This window comes from Daphnia carinata, chromosome 6 (genome assembly GCF_022539665.2).
Source record: "Daphnia carinata strain CSIRO-1 chromosome 6, CSIRO_AGI_Dcar_HiC_V3, whole genome shotgun sequence".
Classification (NCBI taxonomy): Eukaryota; Metazoa; Arthropoda; class Branchiopoda; order Diplostraca; family Daphniidae; genus Daphnia; species Daphnia carinata.
This window is the reverse complement of record NC_081336.1, coordinates 165219-188065: the sequence shown is the minus strand read 5'-3', so window position 1 is coordinate 188065 and position 22847 is coordinate 165219. Positions and strand designations below refer to the sequence as shown.

Genomic DNA, 22847 nt, shown 5'->3' with positions numbered 1-22847 from the left:
ATAGAGTACCATTGCATCATTTGCTAGATAGGTTTGGATATACTCGGTTTACACAACAGTTAAGTTGTGTAAACAGAGTCGCACAGAATCTTCTTGTTCCTCATCACCCCGATTACCTACTTAGCTAATCGTCTTCAAACGTACGTGGTCAACTATGTCTCAACGATTGACGTTGTCGACCAACCTAGTTACACGCGTTATCTTGATAGAACTATTGACGTCATTCACCTGTCATGGTACGTGTTTAATACTTTGTCTAAACATGAAGTCGCTTGAGGCGCTATTGGGATTAGAACTCGACAAGGCACACGACTTCCCAGTGTCAATCTATTCGACTACTAATCTGTTTTCTTTTTTTACCACCGGCCGACTGCACATAAAAAAAATTAAAAATAACAAAAGCCTTGGTGACAGGTGAACCGATAATGTCGGCTTCACTGCCCTCATCCAGTCAAGAGACGTCCCACTTGTTGGTACAAACGAGTCAAGATTTTAGCAGGACTTGCACCGTTTCCATGGGCAGAGGACTGAATATCACTTGCACTTTACCCAGCAGTGGTAGTAGCACAGGATCTGAAACGACGACACAAAGACATAATGAAGCTTCTCTTTATTTACGCAAAGTAATAAAGGAAATGTTAATAGCTCAATATTTAATTGAATATTGCTGAATCAAAACAATGTGTTTTTAGTTGAGCAATATAAAGGATCGGCTCACAATGACGTACCATTCAGATCCAATTCGTCAAGAAATTACATCCACCATGATTATCCGAAATGCTAGTTATCTTGATACGGGATATTATGGCTGTCGGCTCAACAATTCCAACAGCAAATTTAATGAAACTTACGTCTTTGTTTACCCCTTGCACGTTACGAGTAGAACTTGAGTCAAATTTAATTTTTTATTACCTACATGGGCCTCTTTAATCGTATATCCATTTGTAAGGCTTAGAATCGTCTGACAGCAAACCAGCTGATGTAATCGATACCAATGATTTGCTGCTTCCAACGTTGGATGTTTACGTCCTTGAGGAAAATAAAGCAGTCGATCAAATCATACCGTTCAAGCCGACACATCCTGACGTCAAACTTTACTTGTCTAAAAAAATTGAAAATCACTGGATTGAGGTAAGACTTGAATTTCGTTCTAATCTTTAGTAAGTAATCGACTACTTGCCTCTTTGAGAAAGATTTTCTCCTCTGAGTATTCGTTAATAACCGGTAGTGGCAATTGGTTTTGGGACAAATACCGAGGCCTCATCATTTCCCAAGTGAACGCCAATCAAACCACAGGAGTGTATTGGTGTGATGCCATTCTAGGCGGGAAAAAGACTACTCGCTATTTTCGCATTTTTGTAACCTCTGACGATGAAGACGACAGTGGCAGGCCGAACAAAAGTGTAGTTCCCCGTATTAAGAATGCAGTCGAATACCTGATTTTTCCATCTGGGAGCTCATTTCAATTGAAATGTCAAATCGCGATCGACGAGTCACAGAATTACAACCTCACGTGGTCGGTGCCCAACAAGCCAACAAAACATTTAAACTATTCCGTCACTTGGGAAACAGTTGGAAATCTTCGATCTGCTATTCTCAAGGCATCAGACATTCGATTTCTCGATACGGGAAACTATACTTGTCATCGAAGTGATGCCCTGCATTTGGTGGCCAGCCAATATATCTTCGTTTCTGGTAATTTTACTAATTGGCCTTGCTTTGTTCGTTTAATTCCTTATTATTTTATAAATGGGCGTTAGATGGGTCTTGCGTCACCTGTTTTTCTTTTGAAAATTTCTTGGTCTGCTGTCACTTGTTTTACACGTGCAAAAATGGGAAAATTTCTAATAATCTCATAAAAGTCATTTAACATTTCTTGCTCTAAATATACAGATGGAGATAATTTATTGTTGCCGATCGAACGATCCTACGTGTTCAACGAGACACAGAAGGTGGTGCTTCCATGCCGTCCCACGCATCCCGACGTGGTCGTCTCGCTGCAAATAGAAGGGATAACGAGTCGTGGTATCGAGAATATTGTAAGTCTTTTTCTTATTCAATCAAGTACAATTGTGTTTTCCATTGCTGTTGTAATTTACCTCATTTTGTTTCATTTTAGACACTTTATCCCATGGCTGACGACAGGGGGAAAAGTGGGGATTGGCTTTACAGCAAATTCCAAGGCTTTCGAACAAAAAAGAATGCAACCAGAGCCAATGCCGGGAGAAAATACTTGTGCAAGGGTACCAGACTTGGTCAGAAAAATCATCTTTTCATAGATGTAACCGTAGCAGGTAAGGCATGTTAAAACATTTTCAGTATGAATTGTGTCCTAATTTATGTTATTATGTCCCAGATATCAGGCTGACAGTTAGCGATTTGGGAGCGATAGTTGAGGGTGACGATGTCACAATCAAATGTGAGACCTATTACGGCCATTCCGTGATCACTTGGCATCCTCCTTCGGGGCCGAGCGTAGCGATTGAAACTGGATCGCTACAACATCCAGCCGGTACAGATTTTGTTGCTTCTCGTATCGCCGTTTAATTATAAATGTTTTTGTTTTCGCAAGGAATCTCTCGCGTTATTCAGACGCCCAATAGGGACATAAGAAAAGCACAGGATTTGTGCATTACCGAAGTGAGGTGGAGAAATATTAGTAAATCGGCAACAGGCATGTACGAATGTCGCTATCGGGACAATCTGAGGCACAGCGTAGCCGTTCGATATTATTCCATGGAGGTACGAGACGCCAAGGTTCCACAGTTAGCAAAAAAATTCGATCGGAAGAAAAAATATCTTACGGTCAAAACCCAAGAGAGAGAGAACACACAACTCGCATGTCACTTGGTGGAGGGCGCGCCTACACCTACAGTGTCTTGGTTGAAAGTAATGAAACAAAAGCCAAAAGATATATTCTATTACAAGTATTTTCTAAAGTTTTCGTTTTAAACTAAAGGATGGTGTTATCGTCGATAAGGATCGGGTAATCAAGGATTTGATAATCAACGAAACGACTATAAATGGCACATTGTATTCATACCTCCACCTGATGGATATGGCAGAGACTAGCAAGGGCGAATATACGTGCCTTTTCGAAAATCGTCTAGGAAGCGATAATCAAACTTTTCGTCTTGAAGTGGCCTTAGACGACGACTACTATATAGCAACAATTACCATCACTGTAGTTCTTATCGTAATTGCTGTCGTCCTCTTGTTGGCGGCCCGGATTTTTTACGTCCGCTTGACGGTACGAGACAATCGCCAACATTGATAAGATATATATTTTTTTCCTTTAATTACGAAATGTTTGACCCCGTTAAAAATTACTAGAATGCCAGGAATGCGACCGATATTGCTAAAATGCTGGAACCTTTGTTAGCTGGCAATCCCCAAAGGATCAACCGTAAACTGCCGTTAGACGGCCAATCGGAATTACTGCCTTACGATAAAAGATGGGAATTTCCTCGCGATCGTCTCAAACTCGGTATAACTGGACAAAGCTGTTGTATGCGAATGAATTATTGATTTGGCTGAGTTCTAGGCAAGCAATTGGGTGCCGGTTGCTTCGGAAGAGTTTTACAAGCCGAAGCCAAAGGAATAGTTCCTGGTGAAGAATCGAAAACTGAAACTGTGGCCGTCAAAATGGTACGATCCTACGCTGATTTAGGTGCGCTGGCCAGTCTCGTGTCTGAACTCAAAATTCTTATTCATCTTGGATCCCATCTAAATATTGTCAATTTACTGGGAGCTTGCACGGACATTTCGGCTGGTGTGTACCTTTTTTCTATTATTCCTATTATTGCAATCTAGTTTTTTTTTTTTTTTTAACGTGTTACTTGTTTGAAAAAGGGGATTTCCTCGTCATCGTCGAGTACTGCCGTTTCGGCAACCTTCTTAATCATCTGTTGGCTAATCGCCACTGTTATGTCGATCAAGTTGACGTGAACGGCGACCTTTTACCAATCGATGTGCCTCAACAAAATCAGTTCAGGCATTTTTTAATAATTGGAAATTATTATTTCTTTATCGGAGTTAAACTCTTCCTTGAACAATAGAAGCAATTGTGGTGAGGCTGACTATCTCTACATGGGTGCTCCTGCTGCTTCTGCTCCGGCATTTGTTCCTGTTCCAGTAAAGCCGGAACGCAAAAGAGTCGCCGCGAAAACCACACCGACTATCTCGTAATGATTTTAAACAATCGTGGTAACAACAAACCAAATATCGCATTGGTTATGGAATTACAGAAAATATTTTTTGGAAAATTATTATTAGGATCTGTGTCGTTCAATCGGTCGCCACCGGTCGAGCAAGAGGAAGAGGTTGATACTGTAAACAATCAGCCTTTTTCGACTCGTGATTTGATCTGCTGGTCGTTCCAGATTGCTCGAGGAATGGACTATCTTTCCGGAAGAAACGCAAGTTTTTATTTTAAATAAGTACAAGAAAAAAAGGGGCCGTATTATTTATTGATTGATGACAGGTGGTTCATGGAGATTTGGCAACCCGTAATATCTTACTGGCAAATGATGGCGTTGTCAAAATAGCTGATTTTGGACTATCCCGGAAAATTTATCAGGACAGCAATTACAAAAAGAAGGGAGATGTAATTGAATTTTAATTTTCATCTATTATCCTACTTCTCATTTTAAAAATCAATGTTTTCTTTGGCTGAAAAGGCAATGCTGCCAGTCAAATGGATGGCACTTGAATCCCTGGTGGATCGTATCTTTTCTAGCCAATCGGACGTTTGGGCATTTGGAATCACCATGTGGGAGATGTTTTCCTTAGGAAAAGTTCCTTATCCAGGTTTTTCTTTTCTTATTAAATTTTGAACCAAAGACGTTGATAAACCAAAATGGCTTTTCTTAGACATGGAAGACATCGGGTCTTTAATTCAGCACTTGGAAAATGGGGGTCGCATGGAAATACCGCGACAGAGTCCAAACACCGTGGCGCAAATCATTTCTCGGTGCTGGAAGGCCGATCCCACCGTGAGGCCCACATTCGGCCAACTAGAGCTAATGTTAGGCGACTGGGTGGAGGCCGCTGTCAGGAGCAAATATACGGACATGAACGAACCGTATAGTCGCCGCAATGCCGAGCGGTTTGGGAGCCTTGTTGATGATATCTCGTGCGAGGAAGTCGCAAGCAACCAACAGCAAACCGTTGGCTACGTCAACGTCCAAGAGCTTTAATCCCGCTTAACTATTATTATTATTTTTATGTTTTACGGACCTGATATCCTTGACGTGAACTTGAGCTTCTTTTCTACTTTAAAATATCCAGATGTGTATCTGGCTGCAAACACGAAACACGTAGATTAACCATAGCCACTAATCGAGGGGAGGGGGGGCTTGAGAACCAAAAGCCACGCGAAATCAATTTCGTTGCAATAGACGCATAACCACCTTTTTTTTCAAAAACCAGAACGACAAACTGATCTAACAAAAAGGACGTTCGGTGTATTGCGCCTCCATATTACCAGCCTCTTTAATTCTCTTTCTATAACCACCTGATCTGAAAAATTCATCTGTCTTCAACAATATCCTCCTTAAAGATTACCGATAATAACGTGCGACAATATTCGGTTTCTTCCTGTAAAATGAATGAAAAAAAAAAAATTACAAAATCTACCCAAACAACAGTAACAATGCACAAAAAAAAAGAGAAATAATAGTTACCAGACATTCATCCCGATCTTTGATCAACTCAATACGATTGTCCAGAAATTCGCGTAATAGAAATTCTGACCTGCGACACTCTTCTATCGATGGCGGGTGGCCTTGCGTAAGAGCTAGTAAAGCGGCCAGAAGATGTTCGTGTGTTGAATCGTGATCTCTTTGCAAGAGAGCCACGAACTGCTCGACGAATCCCATGTTACACAAGGTGTCTAATTTTGGGGAGAGAGTTGCAAGAAAAGTTTCTAAACAACAACAGTTTCTTAGTATGAATACCTTTGAATGATGGATCTTCATTACATAAACAAGTTAGCATGAATGATGCCTTAATTTTCAATTTTCCAACTGATGACTGTAGTGCCCTCAATAGAGATGAAAATCCGTCACAGTTGACAAATGCATCCTGAGCTTCTGGACATTCTCTTGTCAAACCTAACCAGCAATGTTGCCAGTATTAATTGAAGTTCACCGATGGACTAAGAAATAGCCTAGTTACATGAAATGGCAAACAGTGCCTTGACTCGTGCTTCTTCACAATCATCATTCTCCAGCATCTTAAGCAAAATGGGTAGCAGATCTTCTTTAAGCACTTGCTGCTGGCAGTATGGGTTGTTCTGAGTTATGGTGCCAATCAACTGGCAGCATCGCCAACGAACTCCATCATGAGGAGAGTTCAAGCAGGGAATGAGGATAAAGAATCCTCCGATCTTGTGAAAATCTAGAATTTAAACACTTGTCAAATCATTATTAATATCCAGACAACATTAACCGTACCATTGGCTGTGTCCATCGAATCGACAAAATCAGTAATCATTTCAAGTGCTTCTTCCATTTCTCCTGGATCTTCTTCCGGACTCTCTACTCGATCTGGATTGAGAATATTTAATGATTTGGAGATTTCAGCTACTACATCCACTGATAGCCCCCTCAGAGCTTCTTCCAACCAGCGCCTTCTTTCATCAGTCATGGATGTCATAGTTGTTCGATCTTCAGAAGCCGTGCCTTCAATAGCAAACCTCAAAAGCCCTTGCATGTCTCTTGGCTGCCGCGGAGGTTCCATTATTTTGAAAACAGTTTCACGAGTTAATATCATACAACCTACGAAAAATGAGACGCAGTAATTGCTATGTAGCCAGCGAACGCATGGGACAAGCAGACGTCAATCAAAATGTTTACCGCAAATTCAGGAACAATCTCGAAAGAAGAGCCATCTAGCGATGAGTGTTAGTTTTTGCAGAAATAAAATCCGAATGAGAAAAATCGGGTTTATTTAGTCGGGCTTAAAAATTTTTTGTACAAAAACTGAAACTCATCGGAATCGGTTGAATATCACAGGATACGCTCAAAAGTGAATGCTGATTCCGGGAAAATTGCTATTTTTTTCACTAAGTTAATCTTTTTTGAAATACATCGAATATTTGACGTCCTACTAGCGCGCCAGTACGTTACAACGCTAGCGCGGTGCACCTGAAATATATAGTGAATGTATGGAGAGAAATAACTAGAAACCTGTCAAGTAGATGGCGGTAGAAGGAAAACCAAAGAGAAGTCCGATAATTTTTTTTTTGGGGGGGGGAGGTAAATCGGATTGCTATATGATTCACTTCCTCAAAAAAAGCTATATTTCTTTACATCGCTACACCACACTTAGTTTTTGAGTGTATTTTCTTTTTTAGTTTTATAAACTGTATATTATTGAACAATTTATAACAGTTGGTGCTCGGCTGTCAATATTCATGCCGATTTCAGTAGTGTAACCTATTGGGCATCTGTTGCATTTTTACAAATCTACGCTCATCCCGCGTCATTTGTTGTGTAAACGGAACGTTGAGTTTTTTCAACACATGCATTTACCTTTTTATAGTTTACCAAGATTAAACTTAACTACTTGATTGGGGTAAAAACAACGATTGCTTCTGTGGAGAGTGGGACGAGGGTGGAATTGATTTCTTGATTGAATTTCTGATAATGGCGGTGGCAAGCACTTACAGAGACCAACATTTCAAAGTAAGGCTGCTGAGGTGTAAGAAAAAATATTTCCATTATGGATTCGATACTCGTCAAGCATTTATTGTTATTTAATGTTCTATGAAATTGGAAAAACAATACTTCATTTATTTATATTAATTCGATTTAAAAGACCAAATAATTTGTATCATTTAGGGTTCACGTGTAGAACAAGAGCGTCTGTTGAGTCAGTCTTCCACATTGTATGTTGGAAACTTATCATTTTACACTACTGAGGAACAGGTATTTCCAATACTTGCAAAGTTTCTCATGAAATTTTAGATTAAATTAAATTTTTTCTGTCTTAGATTCATGAATTGTTTTCCAAATGTGGAGATGTCAAAAGGATCATTATGGGTTTGGACAAATTCACAAGAACCCCATGTGGCTTTTGTTTTGTTGAGTAAGCATTTCACAATTATGTAGTGTAAAAGGAAAATTCAATACAACCAATCAAATCCCAAAAATTTCAATTTTTAGGTTTTACCTCAGAGGTGATGCTGAAAATGCCATCCGATTTGTGAATGGGACTAGACTGGACGACAGAATTGTGCGAACTGACTGGGATGCAGGATTTATTGAAGGAAGGCAGTATGGTAGAGGCAAAACTGGAGGACAGGTCAGTACTAAAACTGTTTTTGTCAACAAACTTACAATGTTGATTAAAATGTTTCATTTCTCAAGGTGAGGGATGAGTACCGAACAGATTTTGATGGTGGCAGAGGAGGATGGGGTAAGATGATTCAACAAAAAGTTGCAACGTCTGCTGCCAACAATTGAAAGTAATCTAAATACTGTATCATCAATTCACATATGTGTTCTTTTTTAAACAAATGTCAACAGTGTTATTCTTCTCATCAATTAAAACAGACAATGCCATCCTAATAGGAAACTGTCTCTCCCTCAGATTTTTTATTGCTTACAGTTGATTGTAAGTATCGTTTCCAACAGGGATGAGTGCTGTTCTTTGACAACTTGTAGACGTTTCACATCTTCTGTGTGATTCGTCTGGTTTTTATCGATCCACGGGATCCTCGGCCATGTGATCCTGTTTTTTTTTTCCATCGCATAACGATGCGGGGGTAGTTGTTAGACAGGTATTGGCGATTGCTACGCATGACTTTGACAGCTTTCTTTTCAAGGAAGAAAACATTCGTAGATACTTGCCTCAACGACTACCCATCTGGCAGTTATGCCTGCATAGAGTTGAGGGAGCCTTGCCTCCACAGATAGGTTTCACGTTGGCATCCACGTGACGATATAAAATTGATTAGGAGCTATGTGACTAGCTCAATGAACGTCAAGCAAATAATCTATTAACAGGTAATTAGATTACTAGACAGCGGACACCATCACCACATGGAAATGGGCGACCAAACCACTAAGGCATGGTAATTAAAAAGTATTCTCGTCGTGTTTTTTTAATTTTAAAAATAAAACGTAATACGTGGCAATTCCTTCCGGAAAAGAAATTTCTAGTGTTTTGTTTACGGCTCTTCAAATACGTCAACTTCCTAACGGAGATGATAGAGAGCAATGCAAGAAATCCCTGCCTTGGGCCACATCAGTTGTTTGAATATCTCGGGGCAATGGACTGGCTAAATATGCTCAGTTTAACAGCAGATCAGGATAGGCACAAGGAAAGAATGGAACGCGTGTCGATCCGCGTGCTTTCAGTTGTCTAGAATCCAAGGTGATGCTAAATAGGTCCCAGCGATTTACTAGACAATCTGGTTTGTTGTTGTTGTTCAAAGACCCAGAAAACTATTCCGATTGGCAAATTGAATTGGCGATTGTAGTTTCATCTCTTTCCGTGAACCAGCACATTTCCATTATTTTATGCGTTTAACAAAGTTCACTTGTTGAACGAATTGTACGTCAAAGAAACGTTTACTTTTTGGTTCAACACTTTTCTGCAATAATAAACTGCGTGGCAAATTTGATATCAACACTGGGCAGCCAGACGATCAATTTACACAGAGTGATTACACAACAATCTGTGGTAGTTCTGCGCACTACGCGACCATGTCAGCTTCAGTAATAATGATGTAGACGGACGCTGCTATAGAGCCTCAGCATTATTTCCAATTAAAAAACGGAACGCCTTCAATGCCCACCAGTGCAACGACCCATATAAATGGTTTTTCTCTTTTGTAATAGCATCAGACGTCCATGTCAATCTAGAACATTAAACAATGAAGCCAAATAATAGAGGCTGGGTGAGTCAAGCTCTTCGAGAGACGTAGTAGATACAAATGGCGTTTTAGCAACGCTGCAATCAACGCAATGATTGACACTGCTGCCGTTCCAAATAGAAATCAGGAAATCGATAAGGTTTTGCACTATTGAGGAAATGGATATAACGACATTTTCATGGAGACATAATACGAAAATTTTGGATGATGCTTAGGTTTTTCGACAATTGTTTTTTGCGTTACGTAAAACGGTGACTACAGCGACGATGCGTATGCTGCCTGGTGATTGACTATTAGGCCGCACAAACCTGCACGTGGCATAGCTCCAACATGCCTCGTGCTCCATACTTCCTATTTTTTGTGCAAAAATAGATTTTAAAAATATTTATCTGTAATTAGTGCCTCTATTAATCCGTACAGCAATGGTCACAACTTTTCGCTGCAGTCATTTGTTACCTAACTGGCACCATGTAAAGACAAAGTTAGTTATGTAACGTTTAATCGTGTTCAAATGTTTATCGTTTTCAATTGTGGCGTGGTCGACTACGCTTGTGAAAAATGGCCGTTGTTTAACATTGAAGCCGGTGGTACAGATTTCAGTATTTCAACGCTTCATGGCATCGATTTAGAACTTGGACAAACGAATGAAATTTTTTTCTACAGTTGGTGTGCCGATGGCAGCCATTGTTGTCATTGACTTGCTTAGAAGGCAAGGGTAGGTAAGAAAAACTTGAACAATTTTCAGCTGCCTTACACCACTGATATTTTTTTGCGACGGTTTGTCCTTGACTTTTTGTTTGTTCGATTTAGTCTCTGAATTTGGCTGACAGGTACGAAAACTGTTTTCTCTTTTTAATCCTTTTCACCGCAAAAACAATAGTTTTTAACTGCCATTTTTTTTTTGCCAGAATTTAATTGAACGCAACACATGCCAGGACATAGAAACAACTCGAAAACGAATGCCTCCACGTGGATTGAATGGATTCTTTTGGTGGTAAACGGAGAAAAAATGAAAATAAAAAATAGGCACGTGCCGTTGATTTCGTTCGTCCAGGTCGGCGTGCTCATCTCCTCCACGGGCAGTAAGTATCAAATATAAATAATAGAGGCTATTATAACTGGAGAGAAAGATCATGCAGTCCAAAATTTTTTTGATTTTATTTTTTTTCTCTTTTTCATCACATCAATTTCATATGCATCTTTTCAATGGCTTGAAAAGAGTTGGACTTCCAAGGGAGTCTTGTTAAGTGTAATCTAGCCTCCCAATTCACCATTGACATTGTGATGGACTTGTGGAGAGCTTTGATCTCTCTCTCTCCCTCTTTCACGGCCGTTTAATGGCCTATAATTATCTTTTTCATGTACGTAGATACCATTTTAATATATGCCACGTGTGTGTGTCTCATATGAGACACATGTTAGTTTCTTTCGAAATGTTTAACGGGAAAAGTTTTAAAAAAGTGTTGCTAAACGTGCCGTATGCGTCTATGTAAAAATGCATAGGAAACAAACCAAGTTTTTGGCTGACCTATTTGCCTGCATTACATTTTATTTAGGCTAATAAGTGTGACAATGTATCTGATTTATGTAGGACATTTCGCTTGAACGTTTAGCCTGTATTCGTTGCTTTTGTACTTTTTGTGACATCTTGTTTATGTTGCGTTAAAAGCCACAGAAATAGGTTGCACTTCTTTTATGCACACCATCTAACCTTGATCAACTATCGACGTTCTATTCTTTTCGTTAACTAAAGTGCAAGGTGAATTGACATTCATTTAAACCCAAGTTCATGTAAACTCAGTCGATATGTACTCAACATGATCCGACCTTGATCTTTAGTTCATCCTGCGTAACTTTTTGTACATGATCAGCACAAGTTTGCCAAAATATCTATAGGCAATTAGCATAACTTTCTCAGGGGCTACGCTTCGTGATGTCTGACTCGTCCCCACTTGTCTGCGTTCATCCATTGATTGATAACAAGTGATGACCTTGGGTGTGGGAAAATCGACAGTTGTCTTATCGTTTCATCCCGGTTCTTACAGGGGATCAAAGGTGGGTCAGTATTAACAGTTTTGTTTTAACTGTATGCATTTATTTAACAGGAGCTGTTGCTGATGCAAGTATACATTATGTAGGCCAGAACATCAATTCTTTTTTGTGGTTTGTACTGATGCCCAATCGTAAAGCGTATTTTTCAAAAACTAATATTGCAAATTGCAACACTTTTAGGTGATTCGCGTTTGTGCATCCCCCGCGCATGTCCGTACGCCGCTATAAAAAGGATGGCACGAAGAGATTTCAGGATCAAACATCGCAGCATTCAGACGAGAGTAGTTCGCGCATTTCGTTCAAGTTTCGTACATTCAGCTAAAAAAATGAAGGAATCTTTAGGCAACGTCAAATCGACGATAAGAACCACCAGTGGCCGACTGTGCATTACCGTCCTTGGATCTTCAGCCGTTGGAAAAACAGGTTCGTTCATTTCTTTATTTTTTTTATTTGAAAAACAATCTAAATAGAATAATTCTATCTGTAGCTCTGACTGTGCAATACCTGACGAGTCGTTTTATCGGTGATTATTATTCCGGCACGGACATGACTTACCATCATTCTTTTCCCTACATGGGCGGATCGCTTAAAACAAATGTCGATATTCTTGATATTTCTCGACCCCACGACAACGATGTAAGTAGTTTATTTGTAATTGTTTTAGATAGATTATGGGAAATAATATTTATGTATTATAATTGAAACATAAGGTGCAAGAGGAAGATGACATGCTATTGTCGCTGGACACCGAGAAATGCAATGCCTTCATTGTCGTCTATTCGCTAACAAACTCAAAATCTTTCGATAGAGCACGTCAAATCCTTTCGCGATTACCGTTCAATTCACCCAAATATTTAGTGGCCAATCAATTGGATTTACAACACAGACGACAGGTAACAGCAATCCTCTTCGACATATTTTTCAAATAAAACTAACAATGGAATTCGCTTATAGGTAACACGTGTAGAAGGCCAAGCTGTCGCCGATGAATTTGGTTGTCCATTTGATGAGTTTTCAGCTGCGGAGTCACTCTACAAAGATTATCCTACTCAAAATCAGTGCGGAGTGAAAATTGTTTTTCAAAAATTGATCCGCCAATTGATATCCAGTTCGCATATGCTACCCTATCCGAGAATGATAAGATTCTCGGCCTTTTCGAAAATCCTCGGCGCCTTGGTGACTAAAACTCGTCATGCCGCAAACAACAACAATAACAAAGCCCAAAAAAGTCTTTCCAATACTAGAAAAAGTTCGTTATCATCTTGCAGCGATAGAAGCAGCAATTCTAGTGGAAATACGAGCATCGGAAGTGTTGATTCGATTGCTGTTTTAACACCTGAAATGAGTTTGTTGCATATCGACACCAACAGCAGCCACTTACTGTATGGAGTCAAATCGAAACCCATTTCTATTGCCCGCCAAAAGAATCCGATAAATTATCCATCAAGTCAGAACGCGTCCATATAACATTTTTAAAAAATCGATCCTCACCTTAACATGTACAGTTTTCGTATTTTTATACAAATTAGTTATACATCAAATACAAGTTTATTCTGGATATAAAATATCAAATCTCGTTTTCAAAATTTTGAATTTTCGTCTGCTTTGTGTTACTCTAAGTCTGCAGGGCGACATATACATCTTTGAGAAGAACTTTAAGGTGAGACCTGTTTGTAATTAAGCATTCAACCTGTCTATCGTTGTGTGAAATAAGAATGCTTTTTTCGTGACAGTTGCCAGGATAGAATCTCTGCATCATTAACCCTCAGCGTGCATCAAGTGCGAACACCTGACACGTCATTCAAAACATACATGCTTTAAAGATCTAAGCTCCAACAAAGGTGAAACATAGGAAAATCCTAGCTAGAATAGTATAACAAAGGGAGTTTTATAATATGCTGCAATGATACACAACCCAACACAAACTCTCCGTAATTGCTTTTCGTCATCCCTTTCTACTTCCCAAAGAGCTGTAAGATTGTACTTATTATGCTACTGTGGCTGCATACAGTACCCAACCATAAAAAATTTATTAAACGTAAGTATTAGAGAATGTGTGGTAAGTATATACTAATTATATTGTTTTGCAAATCATCCAGGTAACTTCACCATTATTTTTCTTAAAGGCAACATTTTAAAGAAGGCTTTGAACGTAAAGCTTATTGATGAATGCACTTCTTTGTTCTTATGGAAAATACCAAGCTCGTGTTTGTCCATTTGCCATGGGTGATTCAATGATTGTACTTAATTAATTGTTTAAAATAATGCATTTTTTGACTGCAACAGAATTTGGTGGTATTCTTATTTCTTTTTTGTCCTGTGCCATTGCTCAGTGCCCTATTCTTAAATTTCTGCTAGTTTGTCAAAATGCCTAAGTCTATTTTGTTTTCGTACTGGATTTTATTGGAAAACCGTACGCTTTTTGTTTATGTTAGATAAAGAATACATGCAAAGCCCCCACAGCATATTATTTAAATTCCCGCATAAATTTCGTCTGCTGGAAAATAGTGTGACATCAGCTGTTTCCCCCTGACGGTATACGTTCATGTTTTCATCACCATAGCTTTTGCAATACTTTCAGAGAAACTGACGGTTACAAAATGGAGGACGTTCTGGATGAAAGTGTTTCTGAAGAGGACTTAAGGGTATGCATTTAGAGTTGTTATTGTAAATTTAGGGAAGCAATCTAACTAATCAGACTTTCAACAATATACATGCTGTACGTGACAGAAATTTGAGCGGCGGTACCATGACAGTTTGGCCCAGGGAACAGTTACCCATGTCATCCAATTTGAATATGCCTGGTGTTTAATTCGGAGTAAATATCCCACAGATGTGAAAAGGGGCATTTTCCTTTTGGAAGATTTGTCAAAGGGTGAAAATGAATCTGGAAAGCGGGACTGCATCTATTACCTTGCCATTGGCAATGCCAAAATTAAAGTAAGGATCTTTGGAAGTAGCTAAATGAGTCATAATGCTACATAATGTTTATTCTGCTATGAGTAGGAATACAGCAAAGCCTTAGGATATACAAAAGTTTTACTGCAAGTAGAACCAGGCAATCGACAAGTTCAAACTCTGAAACACACCATTGAGAAACGTATGGAAAGAGGTATTGAAACGTTTCTTGTAGAAAACCAATTGCAAATTGCTGTTATATATATATCTTTTTCATTTTTCAGAGGGACTGAAAGGCATGGCTATTATAGGTGGAGCAGCCTTGGCTTTGGGCAGCCTGATTGGATTAGGGGTAGCTCTGGCGAGAAAGTGATAGAGTTTGTGTACAATACATGGTACACATCTAATTCTGTAAAACATTTTGTTTCATGTTCTGTACCGAAAATGCCTGTATTTTGAGTTTTTGATATTGTTACAACATAAAAATGTCTTGTGTAACTACACCTATGTTGTACAATTTAGTTCTTTTAGATATTTTTAATGTAAGATGTCATCTTTAGTGGGATGGAGGTAAATGAGTGTCATCCTAGTACATTGCTTTGATTTTATAGGTTTTGCTTCCCTAGTACGGAGTTAAAAGCTTTATGTTTCTAATAGGTAATAGCAATAGCCCGCGGTTATATGCAACCTGTAAGTTGCCGAAACCGATTGAGTGAGTAGTAGTTTACACGAGTGACATTTGACAGATGCCTTTCGGGGCTCTACGATTCGAGAAGAAAGATTCTCGGAATCGCCGAACAACTTCGGACTCTGGTGTACACATATCTTTCATGTTTTTTTCATGTGCATCATGTAATTAATAGCTTGGTAAGACTTATTGTGTGTGCCAAAAGTTCACAGCTTTCTAAGGAACATCAACAGCATTAACAAAACAAGGACAAAGACAAGTATGTTGCTTCAATGGACATGATGAAAACATCTACGAAAGAAGATATTCAGAATGGCGCAGTAGCTAATAGTTACGGTAACATCCCTTCAACTACAAAAAAATGTGCTCAAGGCATTTGCATAGGTTTGCTTTTGTGACTCATTTTATTAAAGAGAATTTTATAACCTTATTATACTTTCTTTAGAGGTTTCACTGAAGTTGGGTTGCATAGTCATCTTTATTCTCTCATCTCTGTGCTATATTAATTCCATAAATGGGTCCTTTGTGTTTGACGACACAGAAGCAATAGTAAACAATGAAGATGCAAAAGGCAAAACTCCACTTAACGAAATCTTCTTCAATGACTTTTGGGGCACATCTTTAAATCACAAGAGTAGTCACAAGTCGTATAGACCATTGACGATTTTGTCATTCAGGTAAATTTTCAAGTTCTTATCTCACAGACCTGCTTTTCTCATAACATGTGAAATTTTGATAGGCTGAATTCCATGTTTGGTGGATTGAATCCAACACACTTTCATTTGACAAATTTGCTGCTACATTCCGTTTGCTGTATTCTGAGTCTCATCATTTTCGCCACGCTACTGAAGGAAAGCCGGCCTCGATTATCATTCGTTTCAGCTGTCATCTTTTCTGTTCATCCCGTCCACACTGAAGCCGTTAGTGGTATAGTTGGACGAGCTGATCTCCTCTGTGGAATCTTCTATTTCCTCTCCATCTACTTGTACGCAAAACACTTGGATGCAGGATCGTTGACGTCGTTTGCCGGCTCAATGGCTAGTTGCACCATAGCCATGTTTTGCAAAGAACAAGGCATCACTGTGCTAGGTGTTGTCGCTGTCTACGATGTCACGAGGTCCGTGTCTGGAACGTTCAATCTCGGCAATGTCATAAAACGACGCGACATTCTTCAACGTTTCTGTCTAATAGCTGTGGTTGGCATGGCACTCCTTTACATCAGACTGAGCGTCATGGGTTCAACTGGACCCCCAGCTTTCCAGCGAGTGGATAATCCAGCATCATTCGCCGATTCCATGATGACTCGTGCGCTGAGTTATAATTACATCTACTCCATTCACGCCTTGCTACTCGTCTGGCCCCAATGGCTTTGCTTCGACTGGTCAATGGGTTGTATCCCGCTCGTCAAACACGCTATGGATCTTCGCAATTTGGGCTCGTTGTTCTTCTGGATCGTCACGTTCTCAGCCGCTTTCAGAGCTCTATTCAGCCCGTCTCAAAGGCAACGCAAATTTCTGACTCTTGGGCTGGCCTTAATGGCTGTGCCCTTTTTACCTGCCACCAACATCTTCTTCCGCGTTGGCTTCGTCGTGGCTGAACGTGTTCTCTTTATACCGGTCGCTGGATACTGTCTCGTGCTCGTCTATGGCGCTGAAAAACTCTGTGCGTTCTTCCCCTCGCGTTGCTACTCAAAATTGGTGATATTACGATGTTGTCTTCTGTTCGTTGTGCTCACTTTCGGCTTGAAATCCTTCCGGCGGAGTTTGGATTGGCAAGATGAAGGTCAGCTGTTTTTGTCGGGATTGAAAATTTGCCCACTGAACGCCAAAGTCCATTACAATATTGGCAAAAATGCAGCGGATCGAGGGTTACGTGACGTGGCAATCGATCGCTATGAAAAGGCCCTTGAATTGAATCCCGACTACGACCAAGCCATGAACAATTTAGCCAATTTGCTCAAAGATTTAGGACGTTTCCAAGCTGCAGAAAGTTGGCTACTTAAAGCCATCAGTGTCCGACCTGATTTCGCGGCTGCGTGGATGAATCTAGGCATCGTCCAGGCTCTTCTCCGCAAGCACAAGGAAGCCCGGATGAGTTACTTGACAGCGCTAAATCATCGCCGGAAATACCCAGACTGTTATTACAATTTAGGAAATCTCGTGAGTTGTTTAAAGCCATTAATTTTTACTCTCTATTTTCATGATTATTAATTTGTATTTATAGTATTTGGAATTGGAACGTTATACGGAAGCCGAGGAAGCCTTTAGGAATGCCACCCTGTTGCAACCTACTCACGTTTTAGCCTGGACCAACCTTATAGTCATGCTTGACAATACAGGTATTAATTATAAAGCTCAAGTTTTCTTCGAAAATGTAATTATGGAACAAAATAGGTCAGTCGCAGCGATCGCAATCCACGGCCTTGGAAGCCTTGGCCATTTTACCCAATGAAGCCAATTTGCATTTCAGTCTGGCCGGCATTTTAGGCAAACAGGGTCAATTCAAGGAATCGGAACGTCATTTTTTGTCGGCCATTCAGCTCAATCCGCACAGTCCCATTTACCATACGAATCTTGGTGTGCTCTATCATCGTTGGAAGAAGTTTCAAAAGGCTGAGCAATCTTATCAACGGGCTCTTTCACTGGACCCACAATGGAAAAGTGCAATAGAAAATCTTAAGCTCTTACAAAAGGCAAAACAGAAATAATATCCTCAGCGTAAAGGATCTCTCCCAGTGTCTCGCATTTTCAGAGAATTTTTTGTTTATTTACATTTTTTGGGCTTCAAAGGTAGTCCTAACCCATTGACGAGCTTAACTAACACCCATAATACAAAAGCAATAATTTCATTTTCTTTTGCCTGAAGCATAGTCACTATAGAAATTGACTTGCTGCGCTGTTAAAGAAGGAGCAACTTTGGCAAGAGCTTGGTCGAAATGTTTCTGAAGGATTTCAAAAGCTGACATGTCTTCTTCCAGGGCTCCCAACGCAGCCTAATAAAAGTTTTAAACATCATCAAAATAATGGCAAGTAAATTGATAATTCTTACCTCTTTTGTTAGCGACTCTAAATCAGCTCCTGAAAAGAGGTTCGTTCGCTCAGCCACATGTTTGAGATCAACATCTTTGAGCGGCATCTTTCGGCTGAGGGACTCGAGGATAGCCAAACGGGCCGCCTCATCCGGATGAGGGATGTGAACTAAGGAATCGAAACGGCCAGGACGAAGCAATGCCCCGTCAATCTTGTCGGGTCTGTTTGTTGCCCCAACCACCACAACTCCCTGACTGGAAGATATTCCGTCCATTTCTTGAAGCAAAGCAGCCACTACACCCAGCTGGGCCGTCCGACCGTGATTGGCGTTCGTGCGTCCTCCAACCATAGCGTCTACCGAAACCAATATTAATCAAATTTATCGAGAGTCCATTCTGAAATGTAATTACCTAATTCATCCAAGAAAAGAATAGCTGGAACAGCTTGTCTGGCACGACGGAAAAGATCCGAGACCATTTTCTCTGAATCACCCACAAATGGTGAAAAGAGTTCAGCTGCTGAAATGGACAGGAATGAAGCTGTGCATGAGGACGCTGCTGCTCTCACTAACAACGATTTTCCGCAGCCAGGTGGACCGTAAATCAAGACGCCTTTTGGTCGGGGGACATTCAGCCTTTCGAAAGCTTCGGGATATTTCAACGGCCATTCTACACTACGGCGGATGTACATTCTGGCCTCTTCCAATCCACCCACTTCATCCCAGCTGACTCGGCGAAACTGCAAATGTCAACGATGCTTGAAGTACTCAAAGTTAGCAGCTTTTTATATTTACCTTGCCATTTCCAGAGTTGTTTCTCATTGCCGACGGTCTTACACGACCAATGGCTGCCTTCCAATCTCGCAAGGTTAGTTGGTTTGCATCCTAACGAATTTTCATATTAATGAGTGTCACATTAGTTTTGGCATAAATATGTTACCTCGGAAACATAAAAAGCTTCACGACACAAAAGGTTTAAATCAGCGCCAACAAAGCCAGGTGTCATTTCAGCAACTTGTCTAACATCTTCTGATGAATAACCCAATTCAAGATCTTGACAAATGGCATTGATAATTTCTTCTCGTTGATGACAGTTTGGAGCATAGAGATGAACCTTTAAGAAATCCAAATATGTACATTTAAAACACACAATTTTCCCTCTCCAGCGAATCATACTTCTCTATCAAGTCTTCCGGGCCGACGAAGAGAAGGATCGACATCTTCAAGTCTGTTGGTGGCTGCCATGACAGTTAGATTACGGTTGGTATCAATGCCATCAATCAAGCCTGTTAAACAAGTAATCAAACGATTCGTATGCGTCTGGCCACCCCGTTTTGGGCATATCGAATCGACACCATCAAGAAAGAGAATCGTCGGACTCGAAACACTCAGACTTTCTCTGAAAATATTTCTCAGCTTTTCTTCGCTTCCTCCGGGATCGGAGGAAGAGAGGTCCGAACACGTTACTGGTATCAAGAATAGGCCATTCTCCGCGCACAGTTGCTGAACAATGGAACTTTTGCCACAACCTGGTGGGCCATGCAAAAGGATTCCTCTAGGTGCGCATAACTGAGAAAACACATCTGGATACTCGAGGGGATGTACCACAAGTTCTTTTAGTTTTCTGTATGTTTCAGCGACTCCACCTAGTCTAGTGGATTGAACTTTTTCTTGTGTTTGCATCCACTTTTCTGTTATAATGTTTTCAATTTTGATTTGCGTTTTAGCTGATACTGTTAGTGCTTCGCCCCCAGGTTTTGTTTCAAGAATCAATACCTTTTCAACATTCCCTGCTGGGAAGGAATTGCCAACACTTATAGATGACAACTGGGAGATGATCTTGTTTGAAAGAAGGCTTTTCACTAGAAGGGGTAGTTTGCATTTTTTCAAATTGCCAACAGTCTGATAACTATTCGTCACAATAGTTACACTTACAGCCATTGCTGGTTTAGTGGTCAGTTTTGAAGCACATAGCTGACCTGCAACTAATAACGGCTTGATGAGGAGAAACTTTCGCCGCTCGCTATATATTTGAACTGTATTCTCAATAATAGCATCATTTTTGAAACCAGTTCTGGGATATACCTTGCAAATAAATGTTCCTTTGGAAGTTGTCACTTTTACTGGAGCACCCACATAGCATTCCAATTTAATGAAATCTTCAATAGGTAAACATAATTTTTGACTGCCAGATTCTGAAGCAATAACAACCGGATTCATAATTTTTAACTAGATATTATTTTTTCCAAGTAATTTTTACACACGTGCAGGATATTTTCAGACAACTTAGCTGTTATTTTGATTTGAGATGCGACATTGCCACACAAACTATAAACTGTGAAATAGAAATTTAGAACTATGGAAAACTATTTGTAAATAAAAACACAACAAACTTCATTAATTTTTTTATAATAATTAAAATTATTTGTTAACAATGTATCTTAAATTGTAAATCAAAGCATATGTCAAACCTTTTCAAATTTCATAACTAATTCAGCAGACGAACCTACAGTTCGCTAGACCCGCGTGTTAGCCGTGGGACGTGTGGAGAAAAGCTGTTGCGTTTGTAAATTTATAACAAGTTATCCGTGTCTGAAATTTCGTAAACTACACTAGTATTTCCAAAATGAGCGACAGAATAACGTAAGTGAAGTGATGTTACTGTTAATTTTTCCATGAATTTCGTTATGTTTATTTGTGTAGGAAGCCCATGACCCACCGCGGTAAGCGGATCTTGGCAAAGAAAGAGCCGAAAATCATTGAATTAACCAAACAAGCTTTAATGCTTCGCGGTACTACGGCTAGTGCATCTTCCCTACAGTTTGTCAAAGATCTGGTAGTCTGTGTTACATTTTAATGTTTTTTCATGCCTTTTTAACATGTTTTAAAAATCTACCAGCATGCAATTAAACGAGTGCAGTCAACATACTTTGGGCAGAAACATCCCTTCAACCCATTTGAAGATGTCAAGCCCATTGAGGAACTCACCCAAAAATATGACCTATCCCTGTTTGCTTTTTGTTCTCACAATAAGAAACGGCCCAACAATGTTATTCTAGGTATTTGTATTTTTCTGATCAATTATTTATTCAGAAGCAAAAATTCATGTTACTGTGCTATTTAAGGAAGGATTTTTGATCACCAACTGCTTGACATGATTGAATTTGGTTTGGAAGAATTTAAATCCCTGACGGAAATAAGAAACAGTAAAGTCATGGAGGGTACGAAACCCTGCCTGATCTTTTCTGGAGATGTATGGCACCAGAATGAAGAGTACACCAAATGCAAATCTCTCCTCATTGACTTTTTCCGTGGAGAAGTGGTGGAACAAGTCCGTCTAGCCGGTTTCGAACACGCTATTTCTTTCACTGCTGCAGACGGCAAAATTTTCCTTCGCAGTTACAAGTATGACGCCCAAAAATTGCAATAGAAACAAATTAATTTTGTTCGTTTTCTGTGTAGGATTTTGATGACAAAAAGTGGGACAAAAACACCCCATATTGAGTTGGAAGAGATTGGACCTTCTGCCGATTTAGTTATCAGAAGAACAAAATTGGCCTCTGCTGATCTTTTCAAACGTGCTTGCCGCACCCCGAGCGCAGCCAAGGTAATACAATTTTTTGTTGTTCTAGGTGATGAAATTAAATTTTGTTTTTTCCCCTTTCAGCCCAAGAAGGTTAAAAATATGGCTAAGGATGTTTTCGGTACCAAACTTGGCCGTATTCACATGCCACGTCAAGATTACAGGAAATTACAGGTTAAACGTGGTAGAGCTCTGCGAACTGAGAAAACTACAAAAAAATCTAAAATTTCCAAGTGAACGATTGAAACTAATAAAGACGTTGACAATTGACACATGTACCATCTGATTGCCCTATTGCTATATAGGTGGCATACCAGGCCATGTTTTCAGTTCTCAGGTTAACATGAAGTAAACGAGGTGGACAAAGAAATGTCTTGAAATAAGAATAGAAGAAACAGGTATTGGATTGTTTTCATCCCTGCCTAAATGTTAGGATTCCTTGATTGATCAAAATAGGGCCTTATAAGGTAAGGCTAATAAATTTTTTTTTTTAACAGATACAATTTTATTGCAAAGCAGACGATAAAAAAAGAGGATGGGGTTGCAAATTCTTTCATAATTTCTTCCCGCCTAAATCCCATTTTCCCTCCTTTTCCCCCCATACCCTTCCTAAATTAGTTTTGTATTTTAGTGAACTTGTCGGGCGTTCTTTCAGTGCCCCTCTTGATAAATAATTTCTCTCAGCTTCAAAAATTAGATTTTCTTGGAAAAACCTA

At 39.7% G+C, this 22847-nt stretch overlaps 8 protein-coding genes and 1 long non-coding RNA gene across 10 annotated transcripts; 7 read left to right on the top strand and 2 right to left on the bottom strand.

Annotated features, from left to right (window-relative positions):
- The first annotated feature begins 68 nt into the window (after positions 1-68).
- On the top strand, positions 69-5645 carry LOC130690380 (vascular endothelial growth factor receptor 2-like). Its single transcript, XM_057513387.2, is given in 19 exon segments — positions 69-236; positions 403-623; positions 693-879; positions 950-1131; positions 1194-1695; positions 1894-2039; positions 2120-2294; positions 2357-2512; positions 2573-2889; positions 2960-3250; positions 3334-3487; positions 3545-3772; positions 3853-3988; positions 4059-4153; positions 4156-4206; positions 4276-4418; positions 4484-4606; positions 4680-4809; positions 4873-5645. Coding segments are annotated over 19 exon segments (3645 nt in total). The 5' UTR covers positions 69-154; the 3' UTR covers positions 5199-5645.
- On the bottom strand, positions 5446-6852 carry LOC130690414 (hsp70-binding protein 1-like). The gene is made up of 5 exons (XM_057513429.2): positions 6456-6852; positions 6178-6399; positions 5958-6113; positions 5685-5893; positions 5446-5598 (listed from the first exon to the last, which is right to left on the bottom strand). The coding sequence occupies exons 1-5, from the start codon at positions 6772-6774 to the stop codon at positions 5530-5532; spliced, it is 975 nt and encodes a 324-aa protein (XP_057369412.1). The 5' UTR covers positions 6775-6852; the 3' UTR covers positions 5446-5529.
- A 624-nt stretch (positions 6853-7476) lies between these two features.
- On the top strand, positions 7477-8573 carry LOC130690428 (nuclear cap-binding protein subunit 2-like). Its single transcript, XM_057513446.2, has 5 exons — positions 7477-7688; positions 7845-7931; positions 7997-8091; positions 8169-8307; positions 8373-8573. Exons 1-5 carry the CDS (start codon positions 7650-7652, stop codon positions 8466-8468), a joined length of 456 nt encoding a protein of 151 aa, XP_057369429.1. The 5' UTR covers positions 7477-7649; the 3' UTR covers positions 8469-8573.
- Positions 8574-10260: 1687 nt separating this feature from the next.
- LOC130690442 (uncharacterized) lies at positions 10261-11797 on the top strand. Its single transcript, XR_009000990.2, has 3 exons — positions 10261-10602; positions 10694-10713; positions 10792-11797. It is a non-coding gene; the product is annotated as an uncharacterized LOC130690442 (long non-coding RNA).
- A 367-nt stretch (positions 11798-12164) lies between these two features.
- Positions 12165-13500, top strand: LOC130690409 (ras-related and estrogen-regulated growth inhibitor-like protein). The gene is made up of 4 exons (XM_057513425.2): positions 12165-12358; positions 12423-12571; positions 12646-12828; positions 12890-13500. The coding sequence occupies exons 1-4, from the start codon at positions 12169-12171 to the stop codon at positions 13400-13402; spliced, it is 1035 nt and encodes a 344-aa protein (XP_057369408.2). The 5' UTR covers positions 12165-12168; the 3' UTR covers positions 13403-13500.
- Positions 13501-14449: 949 nt separating this feature from the next.
- LOC130690429 (mitochondrial fission 1 protein-like) lies at positions 14450-15336 on the top strand. The gene is made up of 4 exons (XM_057513447.1): positions 14450-14580; positions 14666-14875; positions 14942-15047; positions 15118-15336. The coding sequence occupies exons 1-4, from the start codon at positions 14536-14538 to the stop codon at positions 15204-15206; spliced, it is 450 nt and encodes a 149-aa protein (XP_057369430.1). The 5' UTR covers positions 14450-14535; the 3' UTR covers positions 15207-15336.
- Positions 15337-15564: 228 nt separating this feature from the next.
- On the top strand, positions 15565-18369 carry LOC130690386 (protein O-mannosyl-transferase TMTC4-like). Its single transcript, XM_057513397.2, has 5 exons — positions 15565-15905; positions 15967-16198; positions 16261-17680; positions 17745-17859; positions 17915-18369. Exons 1-5 carry the CDS (start codon positions 15794-15796, stop codon positions 18226-18228), a joined length of 2193 nt encoding a protein of 730 aa, XP_057369380.1. The 5' UTR covers positions 15565-15793; the 3' UTR covers positions 18229-18369.
- LOC130690389 (ATPase family gene 2 protein homolog B-like) lies at positions 18367-20826 on the bottom strand. 2 transcript variants are annotated; one of them, XM_057513400.1, is made up of 7 exons: positions 20634-20763; positions 19725-20571; positions 19489-19662; positions 19344-19433; positions 18961-19288; positions 18570-18904; positions 18367-18513 (listed from the first exon to the last, which is right to left on the bottom strand). In XM_057513400.1, exons 2-7 carry the CDS (start codon positions 20487-20489, stop codon positions 18367-18369), a joined length of 1839 nt encoding a protein of 612 aa, XP_057369383.1. In that variant the 5' UTR covers positions 20490-20571; positions 20634-20763. The 2 variants fall into 2 exon arrangements, with proteins under 2 accessions (XP_057369383.1, XP_057369382.1); XM_057513399.2 differs by having other exon boundaries at positions 19725-20826.
- A 221-nt stretch (positions 20827-21047) lies between these two features.
- LOC130690417 (ribosome production factor 2 homolog) lies at positions 21048-22401 on the top strand. The gene is made up of 6 exons (XM_057513432.2): positions 21048-21191; positions 21252-21384; positions 21448-21607; positions 21674-21953; positions 22011-22155; positions 22216-22401. The coding sequence occupies exons 1-6, from the start codon at positions 21175-21177 to the stop codon at positions 22366-22368; spliced, it is 888 nt and encodes a 295-aa protein (XP_057369415.1). The 5' UTR covers positions 21048-21174; the 3' UTR covers positions 22369-22401.
- Positions 22402-22847: the final 446 nt, after the last annotated feature.